This window comes from Lithohypha guttulata (assembly GCF_036872675.1).
Source record: "Lithohypha guttulata strain CCFEE 5908 chromosome Unknown scaffold_5, whole genome shotgun sequence".
In the NCBI taxonomy this organism is placed as follows: Eukaryota; Fungi; Ascomycota; class Eurotiomycetes; order Chaetothyriales; family Trichomeriaceae; genus Lithohypha; species Lithohypha guttulata.
The window spans coordinates 28936-56660 of record NW_027042754.1 but is presented as its reverse complement, the minus strand read 5'-3'; the positions used below and the strand labels follow the sequence as shown (position 1 = coordinate 56660).

The 27725-nt window shown below is 49.7% G+C and overlaps 7 protein-coding genes across 7 annotated transcripts; 3 read left to right on the top strand and 4 right to left on the bottom strand.

The window, feature by feature from the left end:
* Window positions 1–4062: 4062 nt before the first annotated feature.
* Window positions 4063–5985, top strand: LTR64_006458 (uncharacterized protein; the record flags this gene model as incomplete). The annotated part of the gene is made up of 7 exons (XM_064900788.1): window positions 4063–4240; window positions 4405–4692; window positions 4745–4934; window positions 5011–5258; window positions 5308–5364; window positions 5418–5775; window positions 5826–5985. The coding sequence occupies 7 exons, from the start codon at window positions 4063–4065 to the stop codon at window positions 5983–5985; spliced, it is 1479 nt and encodes a 492-aa protein (XP_064751864.1).
* A 120-nt stretch (window positions 5986–6105) lies between these two features.
* Window positions 6106–7570, bottom strand: LTR64_006457 (uncharacterized protein; the record flags this gene model as incomplete). The annotated part of the gene is made up of 3 exons (XM_064900787.1): window positions 6106–7033; window positions 7081–7320; window positions 7368–7570. The coding sequence occupies 3 exons, from the start codon at window positions 7568–7570 to the stop codon at window positions 6106–6108; spliced, it is 1371 nt and encodes a 456-aa protein (XP_064751863.1).
* Window positions 7571–9331: 1761 nt separating this feature from the next.
* LTR64_006456 (uncharacterized protein) lies at window positions 9332–10663 on the bottom strand (the record flags this gene model as incomplete). Its single annotated transcript, XM_064900786.1, has 1 exon — window positions 9332–10663. One exon carries the CDS (start codon window positions 10661–10663, stop codon window positions 9332–9334), a length of 1332 nt encoding a protein of 443 aa, XP_064751862.1.
* Window positions 10664–11995: 1332 nt separating this feature from the next.
* On the top strand, window positions 11996–14166 carry LTR64_006455 (uncharacterized protein; the record flags this gene model as incomplete). Its single annotated transcript, XM_064900785.1, has 3 exons — window positions 11996–12862; window positions 12931–13049; window positions 13098–14166. 3 exons carry the CDS (start codon window positions 11996–11998, stop codon window positions 14164–14166), a joined length of 2055 nt encoding a protein of 684 aa, XP_064751861.1.
* Window positions 14167–15049: 883 nt separating this feature from the next.
* RPO21 (DNA-directed RNA polymerase II subunit RPB1) lies at window positions 15050–20470 on the bottom strand (the record flags this gene model as incomplete). The annotated part of the gene is made up of 3 exons (XM_064900784.1): window positions 15050–20008; window positions 20059–20287; window positions 20343–20470. The coding sequence occupies 3 exons, from the start codon at window positions 20468–20470 to the stop codon at window positions 15050–15052; spliced, it is 5316 nt and encodes a 1771-aa protein (XP_064751860.1).
* A 1363-nt stretch (window positions 20471–21833) lies between these two features.
* On the top strand, window positions 21834–25357 carry LTR64_006453 (uncharacterized protein; the record flags this gene model as incomplete). Its single annotated transcript, XM_064900783.1, has 2 exons — window positions 21834–25143; window positions 25194–25357. 2 exons carry the CDS (start codon window positions 21834–21836, stop codon window positions 25355–25357), a joined length of 3474 nt encoding a protein of 1157 aa, XP_064751859.1.
* Window positions 25358–25604: 247 nt separating this feature from the next.
* Window positions 25605–27621, bottom strand: SWD1 (chromatin binding protein; the record flags this gene model as incomplete). Its single annotated transcript, XM_064900782.1, has 5 exons — window positions 25605–25933; window positions 25989–26971; window positions 27299–27364; window positions 27417–27501; window positions 27552–27621. The coding sequence occupies 5 exons, from the start codon at window positions 27619–27621 to the stop codon at window positions 25605–25607; spliced, it is 1533 nt and encodes a 510-aa protein (XP_064751858.1).
* Between the last annotated feature and the right edge of the window lie 104 nt (window positions 27622–27725).

The following is a 27725-nucleotide window of genomic DNA, read 5'->3' as shown; positions in this document are numbered from 1 at the left end:
GGATGTGAAAATTTGTTTCTGTGCAGTATCTGACGTTATATCGACACGACCATAGACGAGAGGACAAAAGAAGGCTAGGCTCTCGCGCGAGCTGGGCAAAGGTTGGTTTGGAGGTTGTCTGCATAGCGAGGCGTTCTGGTGGTATAGACTTGTGATCCAATGTATATCAGCGATTTGAAAGTCGGGAGGCAGAATTGACACTGCACGAATTTGCTTAGATCTAGAGTTCTGATGCGATGGTCAGAAGCATGGCGGAGAATAGTGCGGCTTGAGAGGCTGACCCGAATAACTTCTCATGCTGCGAAGATTCCCATCATTCGTACGACATTGATGTACGTATACTCATCTCTGCAGCCGGTTACACTACATCTGTCACCTGGCACGTTCTGTGTCATGTATAACCGAAGTGAAGTACATAGGGTTGAACGCGGGTGGGTTGACCTGGGAACGACGGTAGAAAGCTGTCCATCAAATCAGGTCACAGTGACCCAGACTTACAAGCCCAAAAGCTTGACAGGTGATTCAAGTCACGAATGTGACACACTGGCGGGGTTATCGATGCTATCGAGCATAAAAGCAAACAATTCTTGTATCGAGAGATGTAAGATACGCGATGTAGCCGTGATTCGAAGCTTCTTATTGGTAGGAGAATTGAAATCTGGAGAAGCGGAACCAGTGCTCCATAACGCGTCTCGACTGCTGAAAAGTCGTTCAATGCAGCAATAGCTGAAGCATCGTCAAACACCCTGGTACTCAAGACTTGTATTGCAAACCCCTGATGTAAGGTTCGAGTGACCTAAACATCGTAGATCTTCAGCACAGCAGAGCTTCTGAGACGTGAAGGGGTGTCGATCACACATTAGAATGACGCGCTGTGACACAAGCTTCTTTGCATGTGCATACCGTATGCATGAGAACGCATGGAGGAACAGGGGTACATGCGATAGTGTACATGAGTACGTGAAGAATTGAGATGACAGCGGAAGATTACATAGTCGGCCTCAAGTTGTGAGAGGTCATTCGGGATGTTTTTGTGATGATTTATCTTGTGAAGAGAGGTTCCATTGACTAAATTTCATGAGAGATTGAAGGGTGCTATCCTGTTTCTGCCATGTGCCCTACAGCAATTTTGTGGCTCTAGACTTATCTCTCTAACTGGTATTTTCGCCTACCATGCTGTTTAAACGTTCGCTTGAACAACTCAATTCATATTATAAGGCGAGACGAACTTATAGACGAGCAAGCTTCCAAGCTCCTTCGTGCATCAAAGTCTCCCCTGAAACCTTTCCCCAAGCACGCCATTAAACGTTCGGAGCATTCTCTGGCCCTGTATCACCTGAACCATTTCGTCCTAGCGAAAAGTTAAGTGAGTAGTTACAGAGCCGTTGACCCACTAATCGGCAATCATCTGGATGCGTCTCTGACCGTGTGAACTTTCTGACGTTGGCCCGAGATGAAGGAGTTCGTTTCCCACGGCTCTTTTTCAGTACTTTACGCTCCTTGTGTACCCATCATCCAGCCGGCATCGTCCTGAACGAGGTCTCTCGCTGAGCTATGGGAGTCAGAGGGGTTTCACAACCTGTACATCCATTCGCATAGCTGCTCATCCAAGACATCCACGCCTTGTTTCACTCTCTCATTTCCTGCAGCTTCAGTTTCCATCCTCGTACATTCCCGACTCACTTTGAACAGGGTTCCTAACCAGGCAATCCCTTCCATTCGTCCTTTTGCTCCTCAGCATTTCCATAGTTCCACGTTCTGTGCCCTGCCTGCAGCAATACAGGGACGCTCGATCCACAACTCGAGCACGACAAGGCAATATCGGATCGGATCAGAATAACTACCTGGTCTCACGTCCCTGGTATGGAAACATCAACAATGCAGTCTTCACATCCTTCTCACATATCTACTCCTTCACGCCCATCCTACCTCGAGCCGTCATACCGTCAATCTCGCTCTTCCCTCTGCAGCCTGTATGATCTGCTGGCAGATCTTGACGAAACACAACTGCAGTACTTGGTCCAAGAGATGAATCATACAGCTCCTCAAAACATGGCAGTGGCACAAGCTATTTCAGCTATTGAAACAGAAAATCCTTCCCTGGCTCTGTCGGCAGCTAGGAACAACATGCAAACACCCACAATGCAAAGACAACTTAGCAAGAGCCAGAGAATAAGACTGAGTTTGCAGACCATCTTCAGGACTCCATCAGTACGGCAGCAACACGAGGACGAGATGGGCGGTCTGGTAGAGGTCTCGACTCCAAGAAGCAGGAGGAAGAGCCCGGCTTACAAAAGAATATCGAGACCAAACTTCAACTTGCCTCCAGGCGTTACCGTCGCAGATCTACTCAATCTTCTCGAGGCCGAGTTCCTATTCAACAACAACACCAGCACATCACAGCTCTCACCATCCTCCTCTACCTTTTCTCCCTCTTCGTCCTTCAGCTCATCACCGTCTCCAACCATATCCCACGATTCTGCCAGAATACGTCGCTACCCATCTACCATCGACATGGCACTCGAAGCAGAACGTTCTGCTCCTTCGGCAAGCATTGAAGGTCTGGCTCTTGGTATGCTTGAGCCTAGGCCTACGACTCCTGCCCTTGGCACACCAAGGACACCAGTGAGATTTAACAGCAGTCCTTCTACACCAATCTTCGACTTGCAGATACAACCAGAGACACCGACCTCTGCTCCGCCTGTGGTATTAGAAGGTATCTTCGAGATTTTGGAAAGTCGGTGATTGATTTGCGAGCATGAGAGCGTTGCAATCACCTCTATCCCCTGCGCCTCACCTAATTATGCACGTCCTCGCTCCATATATCCTCTGCCGCACGTCACGGCTTTCACCACTTGCACTCACGGGCGGGCTATCTTGTAACAATGTACCAATCTATCAAGAGGGCGTTCGTCAGGGAGTTTCGGGAAATGGGTAGGAGCAGAAAAAGCTCCAGTGGACTTGACTTGGTGGTTAGAAACACCGTTGTGTAGCGCTACCTCTACAATCGAACCCTAGTGTCCTAATCTATCAAATGAAGTACTGCAAGCTTATGCTACTGAGCTTAGTCATGCTATTGCTACCACTATGCATTTCTTTCCTGGCCATCAGGTGTTGTTCTTGTGTATTGCACCTCCATGTACCTAGCTCAGGTCAACGTGTTCTCGTTCCCTGGCTTGCTGCGAGAGAGATACAGCATGCTTTCGCCTGGAAAGGTTCGTATCAGACTCTGAGGGAATAAAGTTTGATGCGAATCCGCTCTGGAGGCACGCTATTTTACGTCAGTGGCTCCTTCCCAGATCAACGCGACTTGAGCAAGTGCGAGACGCGTGAATCACTTTCTTTCAGGAAGTGAATGAGAAGATCTCTTTTGTAATCTTGTCTTCTGCCTGTGTAAAGTCAGTCGGAATGCTCATGTCATTGGGATCTCGCTGCATGTTGCTATGCTGGATTGTATGCTCCGCGCCAGCTGATATCTATCTGGTTGCAGTACCGTTAGTGGATCATAGAATGCGTGATGATGCTTCGTCCTCGGCATCGTTTGACTGCTATTGACTTGCTCAAAAGTACAGCACAGGCTGATCTCAAATACCTCGGGCTACTACCTCACGGTAAAGAAACAACACGGAGACTCCAACCACACGCCGAGCAAGCTTCGGTATACACCCCGACTGCTGCCGGAAAATGCCAAGGCATGGGACAAGAAAGCAGCCTCAACCCTGAATAACTGCCGTTTACGTGGGTGTAACGGACAGCTTTCCTCCCCTCGTGTCCAATGAACAGCCTTAGCTGCACGACAAGGCTTGGCATCCTTCGAACAAGCACTGATACTCATGGATGCTCTTATCCGGACCAGTCGAATCACGCTACGTCGATGAGGCGGAGCATGTACACTACGCTTGCAGTGATGCCTTGTCCACAAGGGCATTGGGGTACCTGGGGCATTATCTCTGGGGAAGAACGGCGGAAAAACCGAGCTGCAGAGTACAAATAGTTATCAATGTGCACTGCGCTTGGTAGTGGCCGTCTTTGCAATTAAAGTCATTCGACCCAGTCATCACGATGCGTGGGTTTTCAGTCGAAAAAGTGGACGACACTACCGTGCAAGAGCTCGACGCCGTCAAGGACGATGCGGAGCTGCTTGACACTCGGCCAGAAATTCTTCGGGATCTCTCTAAAGATGATATGGCTAGCATGGAGAAGAAGCTGCTTCGCAAGCTCGATATCAGATTGTTACCTAGTAAGGTGTGTCCACGAGAATGTCTTCGTAGACAAAACGAAGAGAGAAAAGAATCGTCCCTCGTCTCAATGCTGACTGTTCTTGCCAGTATGACTGAAGACTACGACATGCACACCATGGCCAGACCTATCCAGGAGACCTGATGCTCACTTATACTCTTCCAGTCCTGATCCTCCTATTCGTCCTCAATATCTTAGACAGGAACGCAATCGCAAACGCGCGTCTGGGCGGGCTGGAGGCCGACCTTGGCTTGACTGGGCTTCAATATCAGACAGCTGTCATGGCTGTGTGGCCAGGATATATCTCGATGATGATCCCTTCAAACATGGTACTGTCAGTCATCAAGCCAAGAATCTATTTGCCTACAGTGGTCATGGTATGGGGATTAGTGGCTGGTGCTAGTGGCTTCACTCAGAATTTTGGCGGTATTGTTGCTGTGAGGATCCTGACCGGTAAGGTCGACATGTTTAGCAGTGGTTGTAACTTTGCTGACCTATTCTCGAGGTGTTACTGAGGCGCCATACTTTGTGGGCGTCATTTTCTTGCTCTCCTGCTGGTACAAGCGAAATGAGCTTCCGATCCGAATATCCATCTTCTACTCAGGTTACACGCTGTCTTCAGCATTTGGGGGCTTGATTGGCGCTGGCATCATAGGCAACATGGATGGCGTTGGGGGATATCGATCATGGAGATGGTAAGTACACTTCCCCTACCAGCTTCACAATTGGCTTCAAATATTCATATGAAGTGCGTGTGCTAATCTAAGATAGGCTCTTCATCATCGAGGGTGCTGCGACTATCATTTGCGGTATTCCCGCCTTTTTCATCTTGCCGAACTATCCTGCAACAACGAAGTGGTTGAGCGAGCAAGAACGTGCTTTTGCACAATGGCGCCTTGCTACTGAAGCCGACGGAGAGGAAGATACAGTCCAAGGTTCTGTTATGCAGGGTCTGAAGGATGCTTGTACCGATTCGAAGGTGTGGCTGCTAGTAATTATCCAGACCGGAGCTGTCATGGGTGAGCTCAATAATCCCTCAGAGAACGAGAAACCAGCTAACCTTGACAGGCATGTCCTTCACCTACTTTTTTCCGAGCATTGTTGCCACACTTGGCTATCCTCGAGGTAAAAGCTTCCTCCCGATGTCGTAGATTTGGAACCAAACTAACCTTTTACAGTCATAACACTATTATTGACTGCACCTCCATACTTTGCAGCTTTCCTATTCTCCCTCGCAAACAGTTGGCATTCTGGCAAAACCCTGGAACGAGGTTGGCATATCACGATCGCTTGCGCCATCGGCATTGTCGGGCAGATAACAGCCACTTCAACTCGTGTGATCGGGGCTCGCTATTTCGCCTTTTTCCTCTGTGCTTGCGGTGCATTCTCAGCATTCCAGGTCATTCTCTCGTGGGTGTCAAGCACGATTGCTAGGCCAAAGGCCAAGCGAGCTGTTGCTATTGCCATGGCCACTGCTATCAGTAACGGTGTCGGCAATATTCCGTCAGCATACCTGTACCCCACAACGGACGCTCCGTAAGTCTATTTCTTCGCCATTGTTTGGTGAGATGCTGACAGTAATACAGACTTTACCGCGTTGGTAGCGTAACCCTGACATGTGCCTTGGCGATATGTGGTGTGACCTGTGTGGTTCTGAAATACCTGCTGAAGCGTATGAACAAGAGAGCAGAACAGAGAGACGCAGAATCCAATGCAGCTCTGACTACGTTCAGGTATATTACCTGATCGTGCATCTGACATCTTGTTTCCAGGAACCAGTTCATGCATACTGGCAGGACTTTTCATATCCATCTAGACACAGTAGCTCGTCGAGATAGGGCAATAGAAACTTCAACTTTTGACCTTTCAGGTCGCAACGTACTGAGCTGCCAGCTTTGTGACTTCGTCGACCTGGAGCTGACTGGCACCGAGATAATTCAGAGGGTCGCAGAATCCGTTCAACTCGTCAGCGGAGACTTTGCTTATGATGTCGTTGTTGGCTGCGAGCACATCGAAGAGCGCCTTGTCACTCTCTATCGCCGTCTTGCACGCATCATACACAACATCGTGTGCCTCACCACGCCCAATATGTGGTGCAAGGCCCATCATCACAGCCTCACCCACAACTAAGCCTTTACTGGACAAGAGGTTACGCAACATGGCATCTTTATTAACAACTAGTCCTCCAAGCGCAAAGTTCGCTTGATGAAGTGCACCAACAGCGATAGTGAAAGCGTCCGGCACAGCAGCCCATTCAAGATGCCATGGACCGGACTGACGCTCGAAATCAGCCACCATCGCATCGAGGCCTAACGACGCTTTCTCACGCAACAGCTTGGACGCGGCGAGGATGATCTCAGATGAGATAGGGTTTCTCTTCTGCGGCATTGTCGAGCTGGCGCCTCGATGTGGGACGAAGGGTTCAGAGACTTCGCCGAATTCGTTGCTCGACATGATGATGAGGTCGTATGCGATTTTGCCGAGGGAGCCGCCGATCAGAGCGAGGAGATTGAGGATTTCGGCTATTGTGTCTCGGGCGACATGCCATGTTATGGGAGGCTCGAGGAGGTCGAGTTCTCTGGCTAGGGCGGCGCGGACTCGGAGACCTGTTTGTGGATTTCGGCCGAGTGATGCTAGGGTTCCGGCGGCACCACCGAACTGGACTAGGAGGTTGTTCTGCTCGACGTTTTTGAGGCGGTCGATGTGTTGAAGGAAGGGGAACAGGTATACTGCGCATTTGTAGCCGAAGGTGACTGGTAGGGCGTGTTGGAGGTGGGTACGACCTGCCATGGGACTGGGATAATCAGGAACATGCTGCGTGTGGTTGATCGCCTCACTTACGTATCTCTATGCTGCTTGGCTAGGTCTGCTAGGCATCTTACGAATTGAAGCATCTCTTGCCGGACGAGTCTGATGCCAGATCTGATTTGTAGCATCACGGCATTGTCCATGATGTCTTGAGTGGTAGCACCCCAATGGATATACTTGGCGGTGTCCGTGGGACTTTGCTCGGCCAACTGTCGTATCAGCGGCAGCACAGGGTAGCCTACGACATCGGTCTCTCTCGCAAGTCTTCCGAAACTAGACATATCAGTGATAGATGGATTACTGTCGAAGCTTGCACTTACTCGATTTGAACTCGAGCTAGGCTCTTTGTCAGAGAAGGACCTACCTCTGCTGGTATGACACCGGTCTTTGACTCTGCTCGAGCCAGTGCAGCTTCAACTTCGATGAGGTTCTTGACATAGGCTTCATCACTGAAGATGTCTCTGATGGCCTGGGTGCCGAACGTATTTCGGAAGATGCGAGAGTCGAGGACGGAGACGAACATCTTGGCTCTGGCTTAACTTCCAGTCCCTCCTTGTGAGTCTTCGCAGCGAGCAGGAGCGTCAAAGGGACAATCAAGATAGCTATAGAGCGTGACAAGGCGTCGAGGCGATCCGTAGGGTGATAGATGCGTGATGCGGGGCATTATTCGAGCGCATCTCTAGGGAGTGTGCCTTTAGAGAGTGGCATTTTAGGCTTCAAATATCTGAAACCAATGTGCGAAGGACTGATTGTGCATCGATGTTAGGCAAACAGGCAATAGTCAAATGCGCACGATAGAACAAGCCATTTCCTCACCTTCAACATATGATTGCAGTATAAGCAGTTGTAGCAGCAACGAGGGAAGGTTCAAGGCAGGTGCAGTGCGCCTGCCACAGGAGGCTATGGAAGATTATATTCGACCGCCAATGGCACGTGAGAACGGGGACTTGTTTTCCGTCTGCCTCCTGCAAGCAATCACTATGCCTAGTTTATACGAGTATCTTGCTTTGATTTCGTTTTTCTTAGTAACTTTGGTATCTTTTCTCAGTAGGTACTAGTCAGTCTTAATGGATGGTTTATATCAAGTTGTACTTGATCATGTATTGTTATCATAGTAGCTGAATCAGCTGTGGTAGATGTAGAGGCTCAAGATTACTAAATATAAGCCAGATTTGCCAAGTAAGGTACTTTCGTCAAATTGAACGTCGCGGAAAAGTCAGTACCAATGCGTGCGAGCGATCGGCATAGTGACCAGGACGAAGAACAGAGACGATAACATCCAAGATAGTTTGATCTAGCTATTACCATAACAGTGATTCAAGGATACGAATATCGAAATAAAGAAGCGCAAGTGACAAGCACGCGCTCCATATGCCTTGGCGTTCATGCCAAAGTCTTGGTGAAAAGTGGAGGACTAGGCACGTGCCAAGGAATAACAACGTCTGAGCACGTGCCGAGATGTCTGTAAGACAGGTGGGGCCTATCTGCATCGGACGTGCTCGACACCATGAGTGGTGACAGCCTGTCAACGAGGATTGTAGCAGAATTCCATTATTGTGTCCCCGCAAAAGATTGAGAAGCCGGGATGCTTGCAGCACAGCTGTGTTCATGTTCAAGATTGGATATCGGCTATGGTCAGTCACCTTGTTTCTATCAGCCTCTACCGACCAACCTCTCGACCTCGATCTCTCCCATTTCGTGTGGCTCTACAATGAGTAAAACCACATACACGATGGTCATGTCGGACGACCGCTGCTCAAACCTCTTGTCAAGACGTTGCTGTACGTGACCGACACCTGACGAGACCGTCCTCCAGTCAAATCATAGCACTGCTTGCTCAACTTGTGGTGGTTGGTGGGACATAACCATGCGAATAGTGGGCAGATGCAGAATCTGATACACCTCGACAGGCCAAGATCCGGAATGGTCTTGAGCTAACTTCTGACATACTTGAACAACATCATGCAACGGCCGTTGACTCGTTCACACAAGAGATGGCAGTAGTTCTGAGAACGACCATCCCACCAACGAACCTCTTCATGCATTGAAAGTGCCGGGCACCCTGGTCTCATGTTAACAAGATGCTTGGGTCTCGAGCAACTATAGACGAGCGATCGATAGCAACAAGCAATCGGCCCCAATCTCAACTACACAAGATTCGAAGCAAGATGTGGTTCGTGTGTATCATTGATGTCACTGTGTATCTTTGGCAGTTAATTTGTATCTGTGGCCAGACCGAAATATCTATCATCATCGTCGTCATCGTCATCAAGAGCAGTTCTATTCATACCAGTGTTGGTACTGTCAGGTGCTGAGATGTCTCGATCTTGGTCATACTATTTCTGGGCGAAGACCCTCTCCTTCCAGCTCTGCTATTCGATCGTGACCGAGGCTCACCACTGGGGCTGACTGAACGGCACACATTCCAACCGATCATCACCATCCTCATCGTCGTCTCCGCAGCATCTGTCAAAAGCCTCTCAGCCTCTAGGATCGCCCTTTCTAGGGGCATGGGTCCCTGCAAGATACTTGCATAAGCATCAATGCCATAGTGATAGCACTGGTTGGCACCTTCGCCAATCGTTCCTGCCAGTGCTATCACAGGTACGTTGTATCTTTGAGCTTTGTTGGCGATGTATGATGGCACTTTCCCATATGGGGTTTGGTAATCGATGCCTCCTTCTGCTGTTATCACAAGATCGCTGTCTGCTATCAGGTCGTCGATCTCGAGAAACCGTGTCACGATATCGAAGCGAGGGTGGAGTTGGGCTCCGATAAGCATCAAGCCAGCACCAAGTCCTCCAGATGCTCCACCTCCTGGGGCTGTTGCGATATCTGTCTTCAAGATTGGTCCAAAGACCTGCGCGATGTTGTTCATGGATACCTCGAGTTGGTTCACCTCGGCTGGACTTGCCCCCTTTTGGGGCCCGAAGACCCGCGCAACACCTTTTTCCCCACACAAGATGTTGTACCAGTTGCAAGCGACGTCAATGGAAACATGCGCCAAACGGCTGTCTAGGCCCGATGTGTCGACCGATGAGAGGTCGAACAGGCCAAGACCACCTGTATGTTGAGGAAGCTCAAGTCCGTGCGAGTCGAAAAACTTAACTCCTAGAGCTTGGCACATCCCAACGCCGCCATCGCATGTTCCTGAGTCGCCACAACCAAACAGAATCTTTTCAGCTCCAGCGTCCAGGGCAAGCTTAATCAGCTCTCCAACGCCATGGGTAGTCGTAAGCAGTGGGTTTCTCATGTCGCGTGGTACGAGACTCAAGCCAGCAGCAGCAGCCATCTCGATCACAGCCGTTCTCTGTTGCTGACCCCCAAGGAATCCGAACTTGGTCAAGACAGGCTTGCCAACAGGTCCAGTAACTTCACAAGCGATGAGCTGACCGTTGGTCGCTGCTACAAGACCTTCTGTGAACCCCTCCCCACCATCGACCAGGGGTGCCTTGATAACATGTGCACTGGGCAAGACGCGAAGAATGCCCTGTTCGATATAATTCGCGGCCTCATGTGATTGCAGGCTCTCTTTGAATCCTGAGGGGCATACTAGAATGCGACACTCGTTGCCTTCCTCGAACTTCAGATTGGAATGTCTAAGATTAGTGATCATATTGGCGATTTGCTGAAGCAACAACGAGTTAAGTTGTCCTGAAAGCTGGAAATATGGGCAATATTTGTGACGCGGAGATTGTTGTGATGAGTGGTGATGAGTTCTGTGTATCACACGACACATTGCCTATCTTATACATCCTGCATTCTTTTTGCATGACCAATGCGACCAATCACGGCATTCAACCTATCTTCCCAAGCGAAGTCTCATCAATTCAATCTACGTGTACAAAAATACTCTGTGATGCGTCGACTGTGAGTGGCTTGTTACAGATGGGCGATGGCAAGGAGAAACCTACATCTGCACTACTAACTAGTACACAGCCTGGAAATCGTGGTTCCCCATGATACGTTCGGCAATGCTGTCAGGAGTAACATGAAACATTCGAGTCTTGTTTGCTCGTGTGACAAAACAGAGAAGCCTGCTAAGAATAGACTTTCTGGGGCACGAACAGATCATGATACAAGATTTTGGGGTGTCATTTCAGTCTTTAGCAAGGAGCTCCCGGCTTCGCCTTCGTCCAAACCTGCCTCAAGAGCAGAAGTCTACAAAAATTAATGGCATGGGAAGGAAGTGTCGATGTCTGAAAAAAGTAACATCGTCATACCACTGCCGACAAGCACTCACAATAGCACATAATCAAGGTACTTCCAGCGTTCCAGTGTCCATTTACCACGATCTCATTGGCAACTTGTGTCTTGATCCGCTATATCCCGGTGACAATCAGAGTCTTGGTATTTACTGCGGAATACTGCGAAATCGTGGCGCGGCCAGACGACAAGGCTCTTGTCGTTGCTTGTCCTTACAGATCATTACCGAATTCGGTCGACGTCAAGCAGTGCTGAGATGCCAAGGACACGCCCTATTGGCGCAGTCAGCTGTCCGCTCTTGGCGGAATTCGGCATCTCTTGTGCTATGAATTACACTAAATGCGTTCTTGCCGCCTATAGAGCTGATTATGCCACTGATGAAGGTAAGATTTGAAGACCATCGACTGTGGAAGCTCCTGTTTCTATTTGCTATGCAAGAGATATGGTTTGAGTTAAGTATCGTCTGAGCGCTGATATGCTAAAAATGAGGTGCCACTGTAACCTGACAGCACAGTTTAATGGCGCAGGGGCGGGCTGTAAATGTTTTCGATTGTGGAGAGACGTGGGCGTAGAGCTGAAGGCAGTATGAAACGCATGAAGCCACAACCTAAAGCTACAAGTTACACAGACCATGACATATCATCCTACGCTATATGATCTCATTATAGTATAGATCTAAATATCGATCAAGGTCTACGCAACGACCATAATACTCGTTTCTGATATCGACACGGTCCAAGCGATGCACGACCTATTGGACAAGTCATTACCTCCAACACCAGCACCCAGCTCCATGCAAGAGGATTCGGAGGATCAAGCGTACTATGTACAATACGTGTTACCCCAACCATCTTTTCCAAGTGTCATTAACGCCGACAACATCTACCACCAAGTTGAGAGTTACGTTGATCAGGACTCGGACGCATCTTCTGTGGACAGTAATCACCTCGAAGAAGACGACCTTGCTGATGAGATAAGCCGAGTAAGTCTCGACGACGAACAGCTTGACTATGCAGAGGAGCAAACGGATTCTTACACACCACTACCATCACAAAGAGATTTGCTTCAGCATTCACATACTGGTTCGGTCCAGTTGCCAACCAGAAATCCGACTCTTATCTCAGCTCGATCGGTATCTACCCGCACGCGATCACTAAACGCGAGACTTACTAAGCGAAAGTCACTCGCAAAGCCCAAGGTTGAAGATCCCAACCTCGTCACCTGGGATAGCATATCAGATCCAGCAAACCCGCACAATTGGCCTCGACATAGGAAATGGACATCCACAGTCCTGATCGCAGCTTTTGCGTTTATAGCACCAATGGCTTCGACTATTGTTGCTCCTGCACTGGAAGATATAGCCGATGAGTTTGACATTGCCGAGCGATCAGCAGAGGAGTTCCTTGTCATGTCCATCTTCCTGCTCGCCTTCGCCATTGGACCATTCTTGTGGGGTCCGCTAAGTGAGGTATTTGGTCGTGCTAGAGTAATGCAGTTGAGCAATCTGATCTTCTTGCTGTTCAACACGGTGTGTGGGTTTGCGAAGACAAAACAACAAATGATGGCCTTTCGTTTTCTCAGTGGAATAGGTGGGAGTGCTCCGCAAGCAGTGAGTACACACCATTTCATGTGTACAATCCATGATTCTTTGCTGAAGCTTGAGACTAACAGCTTTAGATTGGAGGTGGTATTGTGAGTGATTGCTTCAAAGCTGGTGAGCGTGGTACGGCTGTAGCTGTGTACTCGTTGATGCCATTCATCTCTCCTGCCATTGCGCCCATTATTGGAGGTTACGCGTAAGTCAAGAAGGGCTTATCAGATGACTATGTGCTAACGACTTCTAGCACTCAATACACAACATGGCGATGGGCCTTTTGGGCTACTTCAATCTTCAACCTCGTGGTTCAGATAGCCTGCCTCTTCCTCCTTCGAGAAACTTTCGCGCCAGCCATACTGGCCAAGAAAGCTGCTCGACTTCGTCAACAGACGGGTAACAAAGATCTACACACAAAATGGCAAGGTCCCGACCATACCACCAAAAAACTCGTCATGAAGTCGCTCATACGGCCCTTCATCATGCTCACAACCCAACCTGCACTCCAAGCAATGGCCTTCTATCGAGCATACCAATACGGTCTCATGTACCTCGTCTTCGCAACCTTCCCAATGGTCTTCGAAGAAGCGTACAATCAATCCACCGGTCGCGCCTCGCTAAACTACCTAAGCCTGGGCGTCGGCTTCGTCACAGGTCTCCAATTCAGCAAAAGTTTACAAGACAAGATCTACAAATGGTGCAAAGCACACCAGATCGACCCAACACTCTCGGTCTTCGAGAAGAGTACCTGGACACAATTCCGCGGAATGCGCCACCTCTCATCAACCGACGGCGACGCACTCATAACCAACAACAACCACAACACAAACGACACGAACAACAGAAGTCCATACGCCAACGTAAAACGCGCCGCGACAAACCGCTCGCTAACCCACGACTCAACCCTCGCACTACCGGAGTATCGCCTCCCTCTCCTCCTCCCCTTCAGCCTCTTCATCCCCATCGGCCTCCTCATCTACGGCTGGTCCGCCCAAGCCAGAGTCCACTGGATCGTCCCCAATCTCGGCTGCATCATCTTCGCCATGGGCCTGATCGTCTGCTTCAATTGCGCTCAAGCCTACGTCGTCGACACCTACACGACATACTCTGCGTCCGCGACCGGCGCAGCAGCTTTCATACGTACAATGGCGGGTTTCAGTTTTCCGTTGTTCGCGCCGGGGATGTATGAGAAGCTAGGAGTGGGTTGGGGAAATAGTTTGCTTGCGCTTATTGCGGGGACGATAGGGATCGGTGCGCCGATATTGCTGTGGAGGTGGGGTGGCTGGTTGAGGTCGAAGAGTACGTATTGTACTGGGTAAGTTGCAAATACGTATATGTAAGAAGAGCGAGTGCGTATATATACATGCATACACAAGCGGAAGGAGAAAAGTACAAAGACACGAAAGAGAGCATACTGCGACGTATAGCAAAGATGAATGCCACAAACTTTTCTCATTTCCATAGCCGTGACGCCGGAGAAAGAAGCATACAGTCAGTCCACCTAACGATGATTGAAAGTCGCATACACAGTAGAATAAGTAGTCGCAATCATTCCTCAAATTCGATAACCTTCGCCAATTTGTCTACTTCACTCCCTTCAACTCTCTTCCATTACACAGCGCGCCCTTCACCTCTCGAATCTCCTCCATCATTGAGATATATCCTGCCGCGTTCATGTCCACCATAACAACCGCCTGCGATCTATCAAAATGAACGACTCGACCATAAAACACAGAGAACGCATCGCCAGCTGTTGAAGTCTATCCATTCCTCCTCGCTTCGCTTTCTGCGTGTCCTTGATAAAATACATTTCTTCTTTTTCTTTTCTGGCAAATTTCCCACCTATCTGTGTAGGTAGTAGGTATTCCGATAGCTCATTGCATATCGTTGTCTGATCATATCGAAACAAAATATCCTTGTCCGTTGCATTCTTCTGTCTCTCACCTTTCCTCCTGCAGAATGCAACGCGACTGAGAACAAAAACAAGAAAATCCATCCAACGCCGTCGCTAATAATGAACATGAAAGTAGATCCTGAGAAGTAACGTCGTCAGTAGCAGGGCTGCACTGCATTCATCTGCCGTGGTGACGGAACGATTTCTCGGATTTAAACGTGGACGATCTGTTGCATGGTAGATGGCCAAGCTAATGGATCCACGATGCAGAAAGTGCGCACATTTGATGGTGGTGATGGTTTACACATCTAATCCTCCTTTGGCGATTGTGGAGAAGTAGGAGAATAGTTTGGACTGTTCGGAGAGTATTGAGGGCTGCGTGCACCAGTGCCTGGGCTTCTAGGAGAAGCATTGTACACCGGGCTAGTAGGAGAATATCCTGGACTCGTTGGTGAGGTCGGACTAGTTGGGCTGTATTGAGGCGATGTCGGACTATACTGTGGTGAGGCGGGAGATTGTCGACGAGCAGCCGAAAACTGTGGGCTGGTAGGGCTGTATTGTGGTGATGTGGGACTATATTGTGGCGAAGATGGCGAGGAGGGCGACGTAGGACTGAAACTTGGCGATGTCGGCGAATAACTTGGTGAAGTAGGAGAACCCTTTGAACCAGACCCGCGATATGCAGGAGATGTCGGCGAATAGGTTGGCGATGATGGAGAGTAGCTCGGCGAAGAGGGAGAGTTGAAACTTGGTGACGTGGGAGAGTAGACAGGTGAGGCTGGACTGTAACCTGCAGGACTGCTTGGTGAGAAGGCTGGCGAGGTCGCGCCATACGCCGGGCTTGTAGCTCCAAATTGTGGCGAGGACGGTGAATAACCAGCACCTCCTCCAGGCGAGTACATGGGCGAAACGGGGCTCGTACCATACCCAGAAGGCGAATAAGCACCGGGGCTGCGACCGTACGGACTGAAGCCGCCACCACTTCCAAAGCCACCTGGTTGATAGTCTGTAAAGCCACCAGGAGCTTCGGTCTGTGCACTGATAGGCGAAAAGGCCGAGTTGTAATCGGGTGAGCCGAGAGCTCCGCTGTCATGCATAGGCGTACCACTATCGTATGGTGTCGCCGCTCCGTCTTGCAACATATCTCTACCTTTGACACCAATTTGAAGGCCTCGGTTATCGACCACGGTAGCCAGCAGGTTCTGGTCGAGTAGGATGTCCATGACGCCTGTACCCACAGGAGCTGGTTGTCCAAGAATGAGGTTCTCTGAAACACCTTGGCAGTCGTCAAGCTCTGCTGCAGCTGCGGCTTCGAGTAGAATCTCGACAGTCTGCTCGAAGGAGCAACGCATCAGTGCGCCAGTATCAGAGCGGTTGATACCATGACGTGTGATAGGCATGACATAACCTCTGTTGGTCATGACATCGCAAAGAATACCCATGTGTCGTGCATTGACATAGCTGCCATCGAAAGACAGAACGTTCTTGAGTTCGCGATAGATGGCGCTTCGACAGGCTTCAATACCAAGCACTTCAAACACTTCAGTGAACTTATTAGTGTAAGTTCGCGTCGCATCAACACCTTCAATGCCAAGGACTTTCTTGAAAGCACTTCCGCTCGTTTCTAGGGTATGCTCAACAAACTCAGGGTCTTCCTTCTTCAACATAACGGAACCATCAGGCATAACCTTGGATCGGCTCTTTTTGTCAATGAAGGCTCGTTCAACACCCCATACACCACGGAAGACAAGATTCTCGAGCATGCTATTCATGAAACGACGAAGAATCTCGTCATGCTGCTGAGCGTCTGAGTCCTTGTCATCGGTATCGAACATTGAAGCGAACGCATCGCCTGAGAGACGGACTCGAATGATAGGTACCGCAGCGTTCTGATCACTAGCAAGGATGGAGATGGCAGTTTTGTGTTCGTCCTTCATCTTGTTAACGACGTCGTTAATGGTTAGATCTTTGTCAAGCAACTTTTCTCTACTGAGAATGATTCGAAGAAGCCATTTGGACTGAGTGCCTTCGAGACTCTCCGCGGTGTCGTCTTCAAGAAGGTAGTACGAGTCGACAAAATCGAAATCCTCGGGGATGATGGTGGTCGTAAGGACTGGATCGTACCAGATTTCCCACGAGTCGACGATCGAGCTCAGAGCAGTAAAAGTAATTCTGCTACGTAAAGCATTGGCAGCGTCCTGACTGTGAACGTTCTTGGGCTCCTGGTAGACGGTCATCGCGGGAGTTTTGATATTGGTAGACACATTGAGAATTTCCTTCAGACGAGGCACACCCAGTGTGACGTTCTTGGCGGAAACACCAGTGAAATGGAAGGTGTTAAGAGTCATCTGAGTGGCCGGCTCACCAATAGACTGAGCAGCAAGGACACCAACCATCTCGCCTGGGGAGACTTGGGCGGCAAGCCATCGGCTTTCAATGCTCCCAACGACATTGTCAAAAGCCATTCTGCTGAGAGAGTGCACTAAAACAAGGCGTTTGTAGGCTAGCTTCGACCTTAGCTGAGCGCGAACGAAAATTGTGGCGTTTTCTTGGGCCTCTTTGGACAGTTCATCGTCGCCACGAATGACCGGAAGTCGGGTCATGAGTGCCTCAACAGTCTCAAGTACATACTTCGGATCCAGATCTGTCTTGTCACCACGACGAATTTTGAAATTCGCTTCAGCTTGCTCGATAAGACGATCGACATTGAGTGGCAGATTGAACTGCTCCTCAGCACCCTCGGTCGTGTTTGCATTCAAACTTCGGAAGATCTCTCGAGCCTTGGACAACTCATCAAACTCGCGATCGAAGAGATCTTGGAGTTCTGAATTACCAGTGAGTTCCTTGGCTTGCACTAGCTTGCCACGCCACTGCTTTGGTCCGTTGTTGATGAGATCTACTTTGTAGGCATGCTCAAAAGCGGCGGTCGAAGAGACGATGATATCGACCCTCTGAGACTCAATGTGAGCACCGTCGAGGCCATCTTCACCATACACAAACTGCATGACGTTCCCTCTTGAATCTCGGACAGTGCCATCGTACTTGACGCAGACTTCCTCGAGTGCTTTAACAAGTCTTCGCTGGATGTAACCAGTCTCAGCAGTTTTGACAGCTGTGTCAATAAGACCTTCACGGCCAGCCATGGCGTGGAAAAAGAACTCTGGTGGTGTAAGTCCACGAAGGTAGGAGTTCTCAATGAAACCTCGCGATGTCGACGAGTAGTCGTCTTTGGAGAAGTGAGGAAGGGTTCGGTACTTGAAGCCGAAAGGGATACGCTTGCCTTCGACGGCCTGTTGACCAACGATAGCCATGATCTGAGCAATGTTGATCATCGAACCTTTAGAGCCAGAACGAGCCATCTGCACCAAGTGGTTGAGATCCTTCAGGCTGTTTTGTGCATCACCACCAGCCAAATCTCGGGCCTTGTTGAGGTCAGACATGACCTGGCTCTCAAAGGTCTGACGAACGTTCATACCGGGCAGGGGCTCCAGTTTGTTGTTGTAGGCGAGTTGGGTTGTCTTTTCGACAATGGCCTTCTGCTTACTGACAGCATTCTGGACTTTCTGGACAGTATCAGGATCGGGAATAGTATCACCAATACCGATACTGAAACCATTGTGCAAGAGCCAGTAGTTCACAACCACCTGAGCGCCATTGAAGAAGGCCATGGCAGCCTCGTGACCGTTCTGATTGAAGATGAGATGGATCACACCACCTGCACCTGCACCGACATGTTTCTTAGCGAGCATACCCAAAACAAGCTGGCCTTGCTGAATAATGACGTCCTCGTCATTAGGGGAGATCCAGTGCTCCTGAGCATCGGACTTCATCTTGCGAAGGTTGAGATTGCTGGGCATGACCAAGCTGACAATCTGCTTACCAGTCCATCGTGGAGTGGGCTTGAGTATCGCAGGTTGAGGAATCTTACCATCCCACTCAGGTACCCAAAGCATGATGTTCATGACTTGCTCTTTGGACAGAAAGATGTCACGGCTCGTTATCTTGTAGACACCGCAAAGAGTGTCCTGCACAATACCCATCAAAGGAGAGTTCTTCTGTGGCGAGACAATGTTTCGAGGCACCATACACAACTGCTGAAGCTCTGCCCTCGACTCTTGACTTTGAGGAACGTGCAAATTCATCTCATCACCATCGAAATCGGCATTGTAGGGTGAAGTAACAGACAAATTGAGACGGAAAGTCGAGTAGGGCATGACGCGTACTCGATGTCCCATCATCGACTCTTTGTGTAGCGAAGGTTGACGATTGAAGAGAATGATATCTCCATCGATGATGTGACGCTCGACTTTCCAGCCGTAGTTGAGATTGATTTCACCCAGTCTCTTGGCGTGACGCAAGTCAATACGCTCCCCAGTCTCGCGAATGACATATCGTGCGCCTGGGTGCTCAGATGGACCATTTGCAACATAGCGCTTCAAACGTTCGATATTGAAGGGAGTCACCGTTTCCGGGTAAGTCAAGTTCTTGGCGATGCTGCGAGGAACACCGACTTCGTCGAGGGACAAATTTGGATCACCAGTGATGACAGTACGGGCAGAAAAGTCGACACGCTTTCCCATCAGATTCTGTCGCAGGCGACCTTCTTTTCCCTTCAGTCGAGCTCGGATGGCCTTGACAGGACGCCCGCTTTTGTGTTGGGATGGACTGATACCAGCAATCTCATTGTCCATGTAGGTATTGACGTGAAATTCCAGCAAATCCACGAGGTCCGTCTTGACGGATTGAGGGGTGCCGTCGGCAGCGCACCGCACTACACTCTGGTTCGCTTTGATGATATCTTGCAGTTTGAAGGTCAAATCGTCTTCAGATCGAGGGCCAGACCCAGAACCGTCAGGGCTCACACTAGGACGCACTGCCGGTGGGGGGACAGGAAGGGATTGTAAGATGAACCACTCGGGTCTTGCATAGTCCTTGTTTAAGCCCAGCTGATCGATGGTGTTGTCGGTTAGGAGATCAAGGATTTCGAGAGCCTTTCGAGCAGTGATGCGGGTGACCTCCTCTCCTCGACCATCTTCATCGTCATTCTTGCCCTTCTTGAAATGCGCCTCAAGCGTGAGACCTTTCTTACGTAATGAAGGCTGAACATTGCCACAACCTCCATGGTCGGGCAGTTGGGGGCCCTTCAGGTTCTGTTCGTCCACCTGGGGTGAAGGTTCGCAAATCATGCGGGGCTTACTCAGACGCCACAGACGCTCGAATCGATTCTTGCCGTTCTTGATCTTCATGACCTGGCGATACTCTTCATTCTATTTCACGTTAGCGAAACAGCGGAATGTAAGAGATCATTCCTACTCACCTCAAGCGCCTTGATTTTGCCGCAATTGTGGCAAACAGTTTCTAAGACTTTCTTGACCTTGCCCATGAACCCGTGATGAAAGACAGGCTCAGCCAACTTGATCACACCGAAGTGACCAGGGCATTCAGCCATGTTCTCCTCACATGTTGAGCACTTGAAGTTGCGGTCGACAGTACCGAGATGAGGATCGTTAGGGCCTCTTTCACGAGGACGCAGACGCTGCTCATCCCTGGCAACGAAGATTAGTATCAATGTCGTCGAGACAAATCTACACAATTACATACATTGTGTCTGGATAGATGACATCAACGACAGCAAGTCGCTCAGTCTCTTTGGGAGAGAAAACGCCGAACTGAATTTCTTGAATGGTGCGCATTTTCGCGCTCGAGTAAGCAAAATTTAGGTTCGCCATGATGGGCAGAGTGTAGCAGATGTATTTCTCGATCTAAAGAAGGGAACTCGACGAAGTGAATCGACCGAGAAGTAGCGCTCGAGCGCGCAGTGGATGGAAGGTCGAAAGGTCGACTCTTTTGACCTGCCCAACGCCCTAGGGGCCAGCCCAAGTTTCTGCCTTTTACTCCCTCAATTCAACTATTTTTTGTCCAAACTCTGTGAAAACCATATAGAACCGCCTTCGAAGATAATTGATCGGTCGCGCGCGATCGTGGTCGATACGATCGTTCGTGATTCGATGGACGAAGGTTGGGGTGGGTGATGTAAAGGATGGATGAAAAGGCGAGAAATTATTGCGGCAGGAGCGAGCCTCTTGTCCAGGCCGCAGGCAGGCGAGACACGCTACTGCTAGCGCTACACGTGACTAAGAACTCTGTTCACTTCTTGACTTGCGTTTCTGTTTGTCCTGAGTTCCAGCTTGTATGCTACGAACCCTTGCTGTAAGCATCTCAATTCTCCAGTCCATATCATGTAAAGGAGCGTGTGTCTTTTCGACCGGACGTCAATAGTAGAATCCTTGACACGGTGTTTTGGGTCAGTCTGTTTAACGGAGGTGTTCTACCGCAAATCCATTAGTGAGTATAATGCATACCCTCCCTATCTTTGCAAATAACTTCAAGTTTTACAAGCTAGACCAGTAACTTCACCATGTATTGTTGCAATCAGGCCGTTATTGACAAATAACCCAGAAGATGTTATGAAATTTAGCAGGCTTGCCACCACTAGGACATCAATATGTGTTTACTAAAAATATTACTGCCCTATTCGCGCTCGGGACTGAACACAATGAGAGGTTATGGTGGACACCGGCGTGTTGTCGAAACGATGTCAAATTCTGTTTGCTCCGTGGGTGGCCACTGCACTTTCCTCGAGTTTCAGGTAGAGCATAAATAGAGCTTTCCTCACTCGATTATCTCGAAATCTTCCAAGTTTCCTTTCTTCCCCCAGAAGTTCAGTACCATCTTGTATGGTGAGCAACGGTAACCACACAACGACTCGAGACCCTCTATCTTACAGGCTGACTTGTCAAGATGAAGCCCTCACATCTCCTAACTCTGTTCTTGGCAGGCTTCTTGTGCTGTCTCGTCCAAGCAAACTCGAAAGATCCTGCGACAAGCTGTGCGTCCTCTGTTTCTCATAGGACACCACTAACGTCTTCAGATTACCGTACTGACACGGTCATATCCACTGTCTGGAACAATGTCAGGTCAACTACTGAGGTCTTCGTTACAGAGGTAACTGTTTAGGTAACAGCGTCTCTTGCAACACAGTCATCTACTACGAGCTCCGAGGTTGCATCAACTTCTAAATCTACGATATTGATGACGGACAGCGTCTTGTTAACGACTACCGAGGTCTTTGTCACAGAGGAAACTGTTTGGGTGACGGCGCCTCTTACAACACATTTGTCTACTACGAACTCCGGGATTGCCTCAATTTCCACCCCTACGACTTTGAGCACGGACACTGTTCCAAACAGTGTCTTGTTAACTACTACTGAGATTTTTGTCACAGAGGAAACTATTTGGGTAACAGCATCTCCTGCAACACAATCACCTACCACGAGCTCCGAGGCTGCCTCAATTCCTACGGCTTTGAGCACGGACGAGGCAAGCACATCCAGCGTTCTGATATCCAGTCCCAGTTCCTCGCCTGCTGTTGTGTCGAGCTCGTCACAAAGCAGCAGTGTTAGCACAGCTGTAACGCTTATCCCTGGCAATGTCACATCTACGGTAACGAATTACATATCAGAGCATGGAAGCACACGCACAGAAATTAGCACACTGACTGCCGCAACAAGTGTTGCACGCTCCCGTTCATCATCGTCATCTGTCTTTTCTTCAAGTCCGGGCAGCAGCACAAATACTCCTGCGACCACAGCTACTGCCAGTGCAACAACCTCTTCCAACGTGGTAGCCGCTTCTAGCACTACAAATATGCCCGGCACACCAGCTACTTCTGGCACAACCACCACCTCCTCCTCGCTGCCTATTTCCTCGGTGGTCAGTGTTGTGTCGGAAACCGTAACATACCCGATCACGAATTTTATCCCAGAAAATGGCTCGACCAGAACCGAAACAAGCATTGTCACAGCGGTAACCTCCTCCACAGTCTCTAGGGTGGTCACCTCGACTGTTGAGTCAGGAGCTCTCACCTCTACCGCTAGCAAAACGGCGCCCACCAGCACTGCACTAAACGCATCCTCGTCTTCTGCTAACTCCACAACCTCTATATCAAATAGCCTGGCGTCCACCAGGACTGTTTCAAATCTACCCGAATCGTCTTCTGCTACCTCTACGGCCTCTCTGTCCAGCCTCTTGACTGGCCCCGGTAGTAGTTCCGTCACAACGACTTCTGCCACAAGAGGCTCGACCACTCAGTCCATAAACTCATCCATAGCATCCACTACGTCCTCGAATGCTGTCGCTCAATCTTCTAGCACTTCACAAGATGTCTCTACAGACGAAGATGGCGTCACGTGGGAAAACGTGTCCACTACAGGCTGGGTTACAGAAACCGGCGTCAATAGTGCAGGAATGACTATTACTGAGAGTCATATGACAACGTATTTCGTGCCATCTGCAGTTAGTTCTACTGGGAAGGCCACCATTACGGCCCAGCCTGGAGTTACATCCTATTTCGATTCACCAGCGTCCACCACAACAGCCTCAAGCTGTAGCATTACAGAGAATTTCAATCCCTTTCTTCACACTTCGTCCTGTTCTGTGGCAGCCAGGTGGGCATCCACCACACGTACCTATGACCCTTGGTGCGCCACCAACTCTGCGAGTTCAACCTGCCTCTGTCCCGTGTGCACTGTGCCTCTATTCCAGTGCTTGAACGGTGACCTACCCAAGCCAGGTGCTTGTGCTAGTGGTTTCGCTTGCCCGCATGCCGAGGGTTCAAGTTTGATATTTGATTGGCACTCGAAGCAGAATTACGCATTCCCCTCCTGTGTGACAACATGGAATGCATATACCACATGTATTACGGCGTCAGGCGGGAAGAGCTGCAGTAATGTTGTATGGCAGCCTAGTTTAACAAGCTCTATCAGCAAAGATTCTTCCGGTATCACTTGGGTTATGCCTTACAGGATTTGGGACTGTCCTGATGCGCTATGCCAAGAAAAGACCTTCGAAAAGCCAGAGCCATGGAAGTGGGCAGACGCACTGCTTCATTGTGTTTTCAACGAGCACTGGGCCTGCATCGACTGGTTCTTCAAAGGTTTTCCTCCAGCCCCGAAGATCAATGTGTTTCCGCCAATAGGTCCGCCTGAGCTCGACTGGCAGTTGTCTCCAACCCCTATCAGTGTCGGTGACGATGGCAAGACCACACCGATAACGACACCAGTGTCCACCCTAGCCTCTCAGCAAATGTCCTCGAGGTCCACGAGCTCGTGCTCGGAGTCGACATTTGCATGGACAAGTGTACAATGCTCGCAGATTACGTCCGCGAGCTTTACTACATCATCCTGTTCTTCTGTGACCTCCACTTCCGTCGGTTGTATGGGCTCAAGTGGTATCACTACATCGTTCACATCATGTCAACCGAGTCAGGTCCCGGTCGTCACGCTAGCGTGTCCACCGGCTAATATCACGGACGCATCAGCTCAATGCTCTACCAACACCACTTCTTCAACCACAGCATGTGCCCCTGTGACTGTTACGACCATAGCAGCAGCCTGTCCAATTTCGATCAGCTTTGATGACCCTGCTATAGCATCTACATTGAGTGCATGGCTTTCAGACTTTCAGTTTACCGCGGTGGATACCAGTGCCTCAACCTCCACGAACGCATTCGCTACTTCTACGACCAAGTCTACAAGCAGTACTACTCAGACATCACTGATCACTGGAGTGCCCGCTGCAATATCAAACTCGGCGTGGTCTATCATAGCTTCTGCCGCCAGCGCCTACAGCACTACCACGGCGCCCTCCACGACGTCGACTTTGTCCTCGACATCCAAGAGAACCACTTCTAGTCCGTCATCATTGTCATCAACAACATCATCAACGACAACAACCCTGCCCCCCTTCATACCGGACCCTTCATATGGTGCCGCCCTGTCTTCTTGGATCTCGTCAGAGTCTGTATCCCGTGCTCAATCTGTGAGTACTGCGGCCGCTGCGGAGGCAGCTGCGACAGCGTCCTCCTTGGCCTTCGGGTTGCCAAGTACCGGCGCTGGTTGGCTTAGTTGGTATGGCATAGGGCTTACCTTTTGTGCTGAGCTGACCTCAGATTGGACCAAACGTTGGATACGGGTCGAAGATTATGATCCTCTCAGCCGTGAGGATGGTAGCATTGGTAGCATGATTACAGCAACCTGCAACCACTTGAGGCAACATACCTTCGACCCACACAAGGGTTTTCATTACGACTGGACCCCTGAACAGGCACCATCCGTCGCGGCAGCTGGGTTTAACGTCACTTTTTCAGTCCAGTGGAACCTGGACCTTTACTGTGGGGATCCCGATATCTGCTGTCCTGCAGAGAACGAGGTCGATCCCGATGCTAAGCACACTCAATGTCCACCTCCGACCGATGGTCGTGTGGCTGATTACTACTGGGGAGAAGATAACACTGAGTACGATATTTGCTACATCAACTTCTTGAACACTCTTGGTACTACATGTAAGTCTTGCTGGTTTCACTTTTTCAAGCGAAAGCTGACATTATGACAGGTCACGACGACACTGGGGGGTGGTTCACAGGCGGTTGGCTTTATGCCAATTCCTTTGTCTACTCCATCATGTCGCATACCCATTCACCAACCTGGTATACTCCACTGCAGGGCGATGGTTCCGAGATCATAGCATTGGAACCAGCCAAGTGGAAGTCAGAATAGTTCGCCCCAAATGTTGTATTTTATGCACTGAATGCAACCAGATATGTGCGCCTACACAGAATATCAAACCCTGATACTGGAAATCTACACCAATTTGAAGGCATGGCAAGCTATATACTCGAGTATAATGTTGTTTCGAGTACATTATCTTTGCAGGGAGACTTTAGATGGTCTAGAGAAATCTTTTTTTTGAGAGCATATGAAGCATCTTAGACAGCAGAGACTAGTCTCGTATGACTACAAAACCTTACTTTTTCCGTCCAGCCTTTCCATCTACTCTAGCAGCTTCACCCCGTCTGGGCGTAGCCTCTTGCTGGTCCAGTTCATAGTCCTTGCCTTCGTGAACGTCCTTCTTCCGGTACGTCGTAGCCGTCAACTTGATCAACGCGTCTTCCGCCTCGCTGTCCTCGATATCGTAGAGCATAGGAAGCACGAAAGACTGCTCTTCTCTACCACCACGCGAGCCCGCTGTGTCCAGCTCGTTAGGATCCGAAGTCGATGTGATGTTCAAGACGTCAACGGTGCTGTCTTCGGCATCTTCGCGTTGACGTTTGAGAAGGTCGGAGGGTAAGGTATCTGGTGTGCAAGATTAGCAAAGAAGCTAACAAAAGAGATGGATGGCGCAACTTACCAAACTCATCTTCTCGTTCCTCATATTCCACGTTTTCTGCTACTTCGGTAAAGTCAGGCGCAAGCGCAGACCACTTCTGCTGCGGCTCAATGCCCCAGATCTGAATACTGCCCGTCTCGATTCCAGTACACGCTAGCAACGGCTTCGTCGGATGCCACTCGATGATCGCAGGTTCCTGCGCATTTTCCAGAATCCGAAGCAATGAGCTCGAAGCTAGTTCCCAGATGTAGATGTCTCGCTTCATGTACGTCGAGGCCGTAACATAGTCAGCCATTCCAGAGCCACTAGCGCTAGAGATGTGGCTGAACGCTGTATCGTTCCAGCGCAATCGATTGACAAGATCTTGAAATTTGTGGGATGTGTGAAGGTGGATGTAGGACGGAAGTGTGGCTGGGTTGATCATGTTATCTTCGTGGTCGTGATCGGGATCTTGAGGTGGTGAGTCGGCGGTGGTGTGTGCTAGGTCAGAGGGTATCGAGTCGATGGGGCGGATGATGCTTAGGTCTGGCATGTCGACCACACGAATAATGCGGTCTGTGCTGTTGACGAGCATTTGGCGGCCGTTTGTGGTTAGACGGATCAGGGAGATGAGACCTGATGATAGTTTCGTCGAGTGGATGATTTTGCGGGTTGCGGTCTCGATGATGTTGATGTACCCTTTTGAGGTGCCAGAGATGATGTGGTTGCCTTGTACAGAAAAGACTGTGGAGGTGGTCTGTTGCTTGGCGGCGGTGTCATCTTGGTCTATGGGTTTGGTAGGGAGACGGTACTTGATTGGATCGACGTTGGTAAGGTCGACTAGGTATGGATGGTCTTCGAAGAGAGAGCAGACGAAGAGGTTGTGGTTTGAAGGATGGAGCTCAGCAAGATAGATTGGGGCAGCGAATTTAGCGGTACGGAGACGGCGTTGTGTTTGAAGATCCCAGAGACAGGCGCGGCAGTCTTGAGAGGCGGAGAGAAGGTAGCGTCCACAATGTGACCAGCTGGAAGGAAAAGGGTTAGCAGACTGTAGGCATGTAACTAAGATATGTGTATCAAGGTGAAAGGAGAGATTAGGTTCGTGGTGTTCGTGAGATAGTTTTCCAGGACAAGACCACTCCCTGTATTTCTCTGGCAACGTTGAAGATTCTCAATTATATATTGACGGGCTCTGGACCACGTTCCAAGCAAGTCGCGCCATGTAGTCTAGTAATGTGTGCGTGATACTAGCCAGTCCCTCGGCAAGTCCTTTCGAGGTCCCCTGGCAGAAAATCAACGGCGAGCAAGCATTCTCTCAAGCAGAGATCAACAGAAAACGCAAACGGACCTACCTTATACTCTGTATTTGCTTCCAATGTCCATTGAGCTTCATAGCCACCCCCATCGTCTCCATGTCCCTGACCCATATTAGCACTGATATCCAGCCAAAGATCGTTTTTCAGAACACACCAGATGACCAGTTTGCCATCGACGCGTCCAGACGCGAGATAATCGCCTTTGCGATTGAACCTGAGTGTCGTGGCATGGCCAGAGCCTTGCAGAGTTAGTACCGCTGTCGCAGATAAATGCTGTCAGTCAACGTACGTAGATCATTGACCAATGCTTCAGGCGAGTCTTGCGCTAATGTGAATGGGTCATGTAGAGACAAATTCATGGTTGTTAGGATCAAACCTTGGTATAGTGAAACTTGAAGGGCAAAGACACGCCTTGCCAAGGTGTAGTGTTGTGTGATTGGCCGTATGCCTCAATTAGCGTATG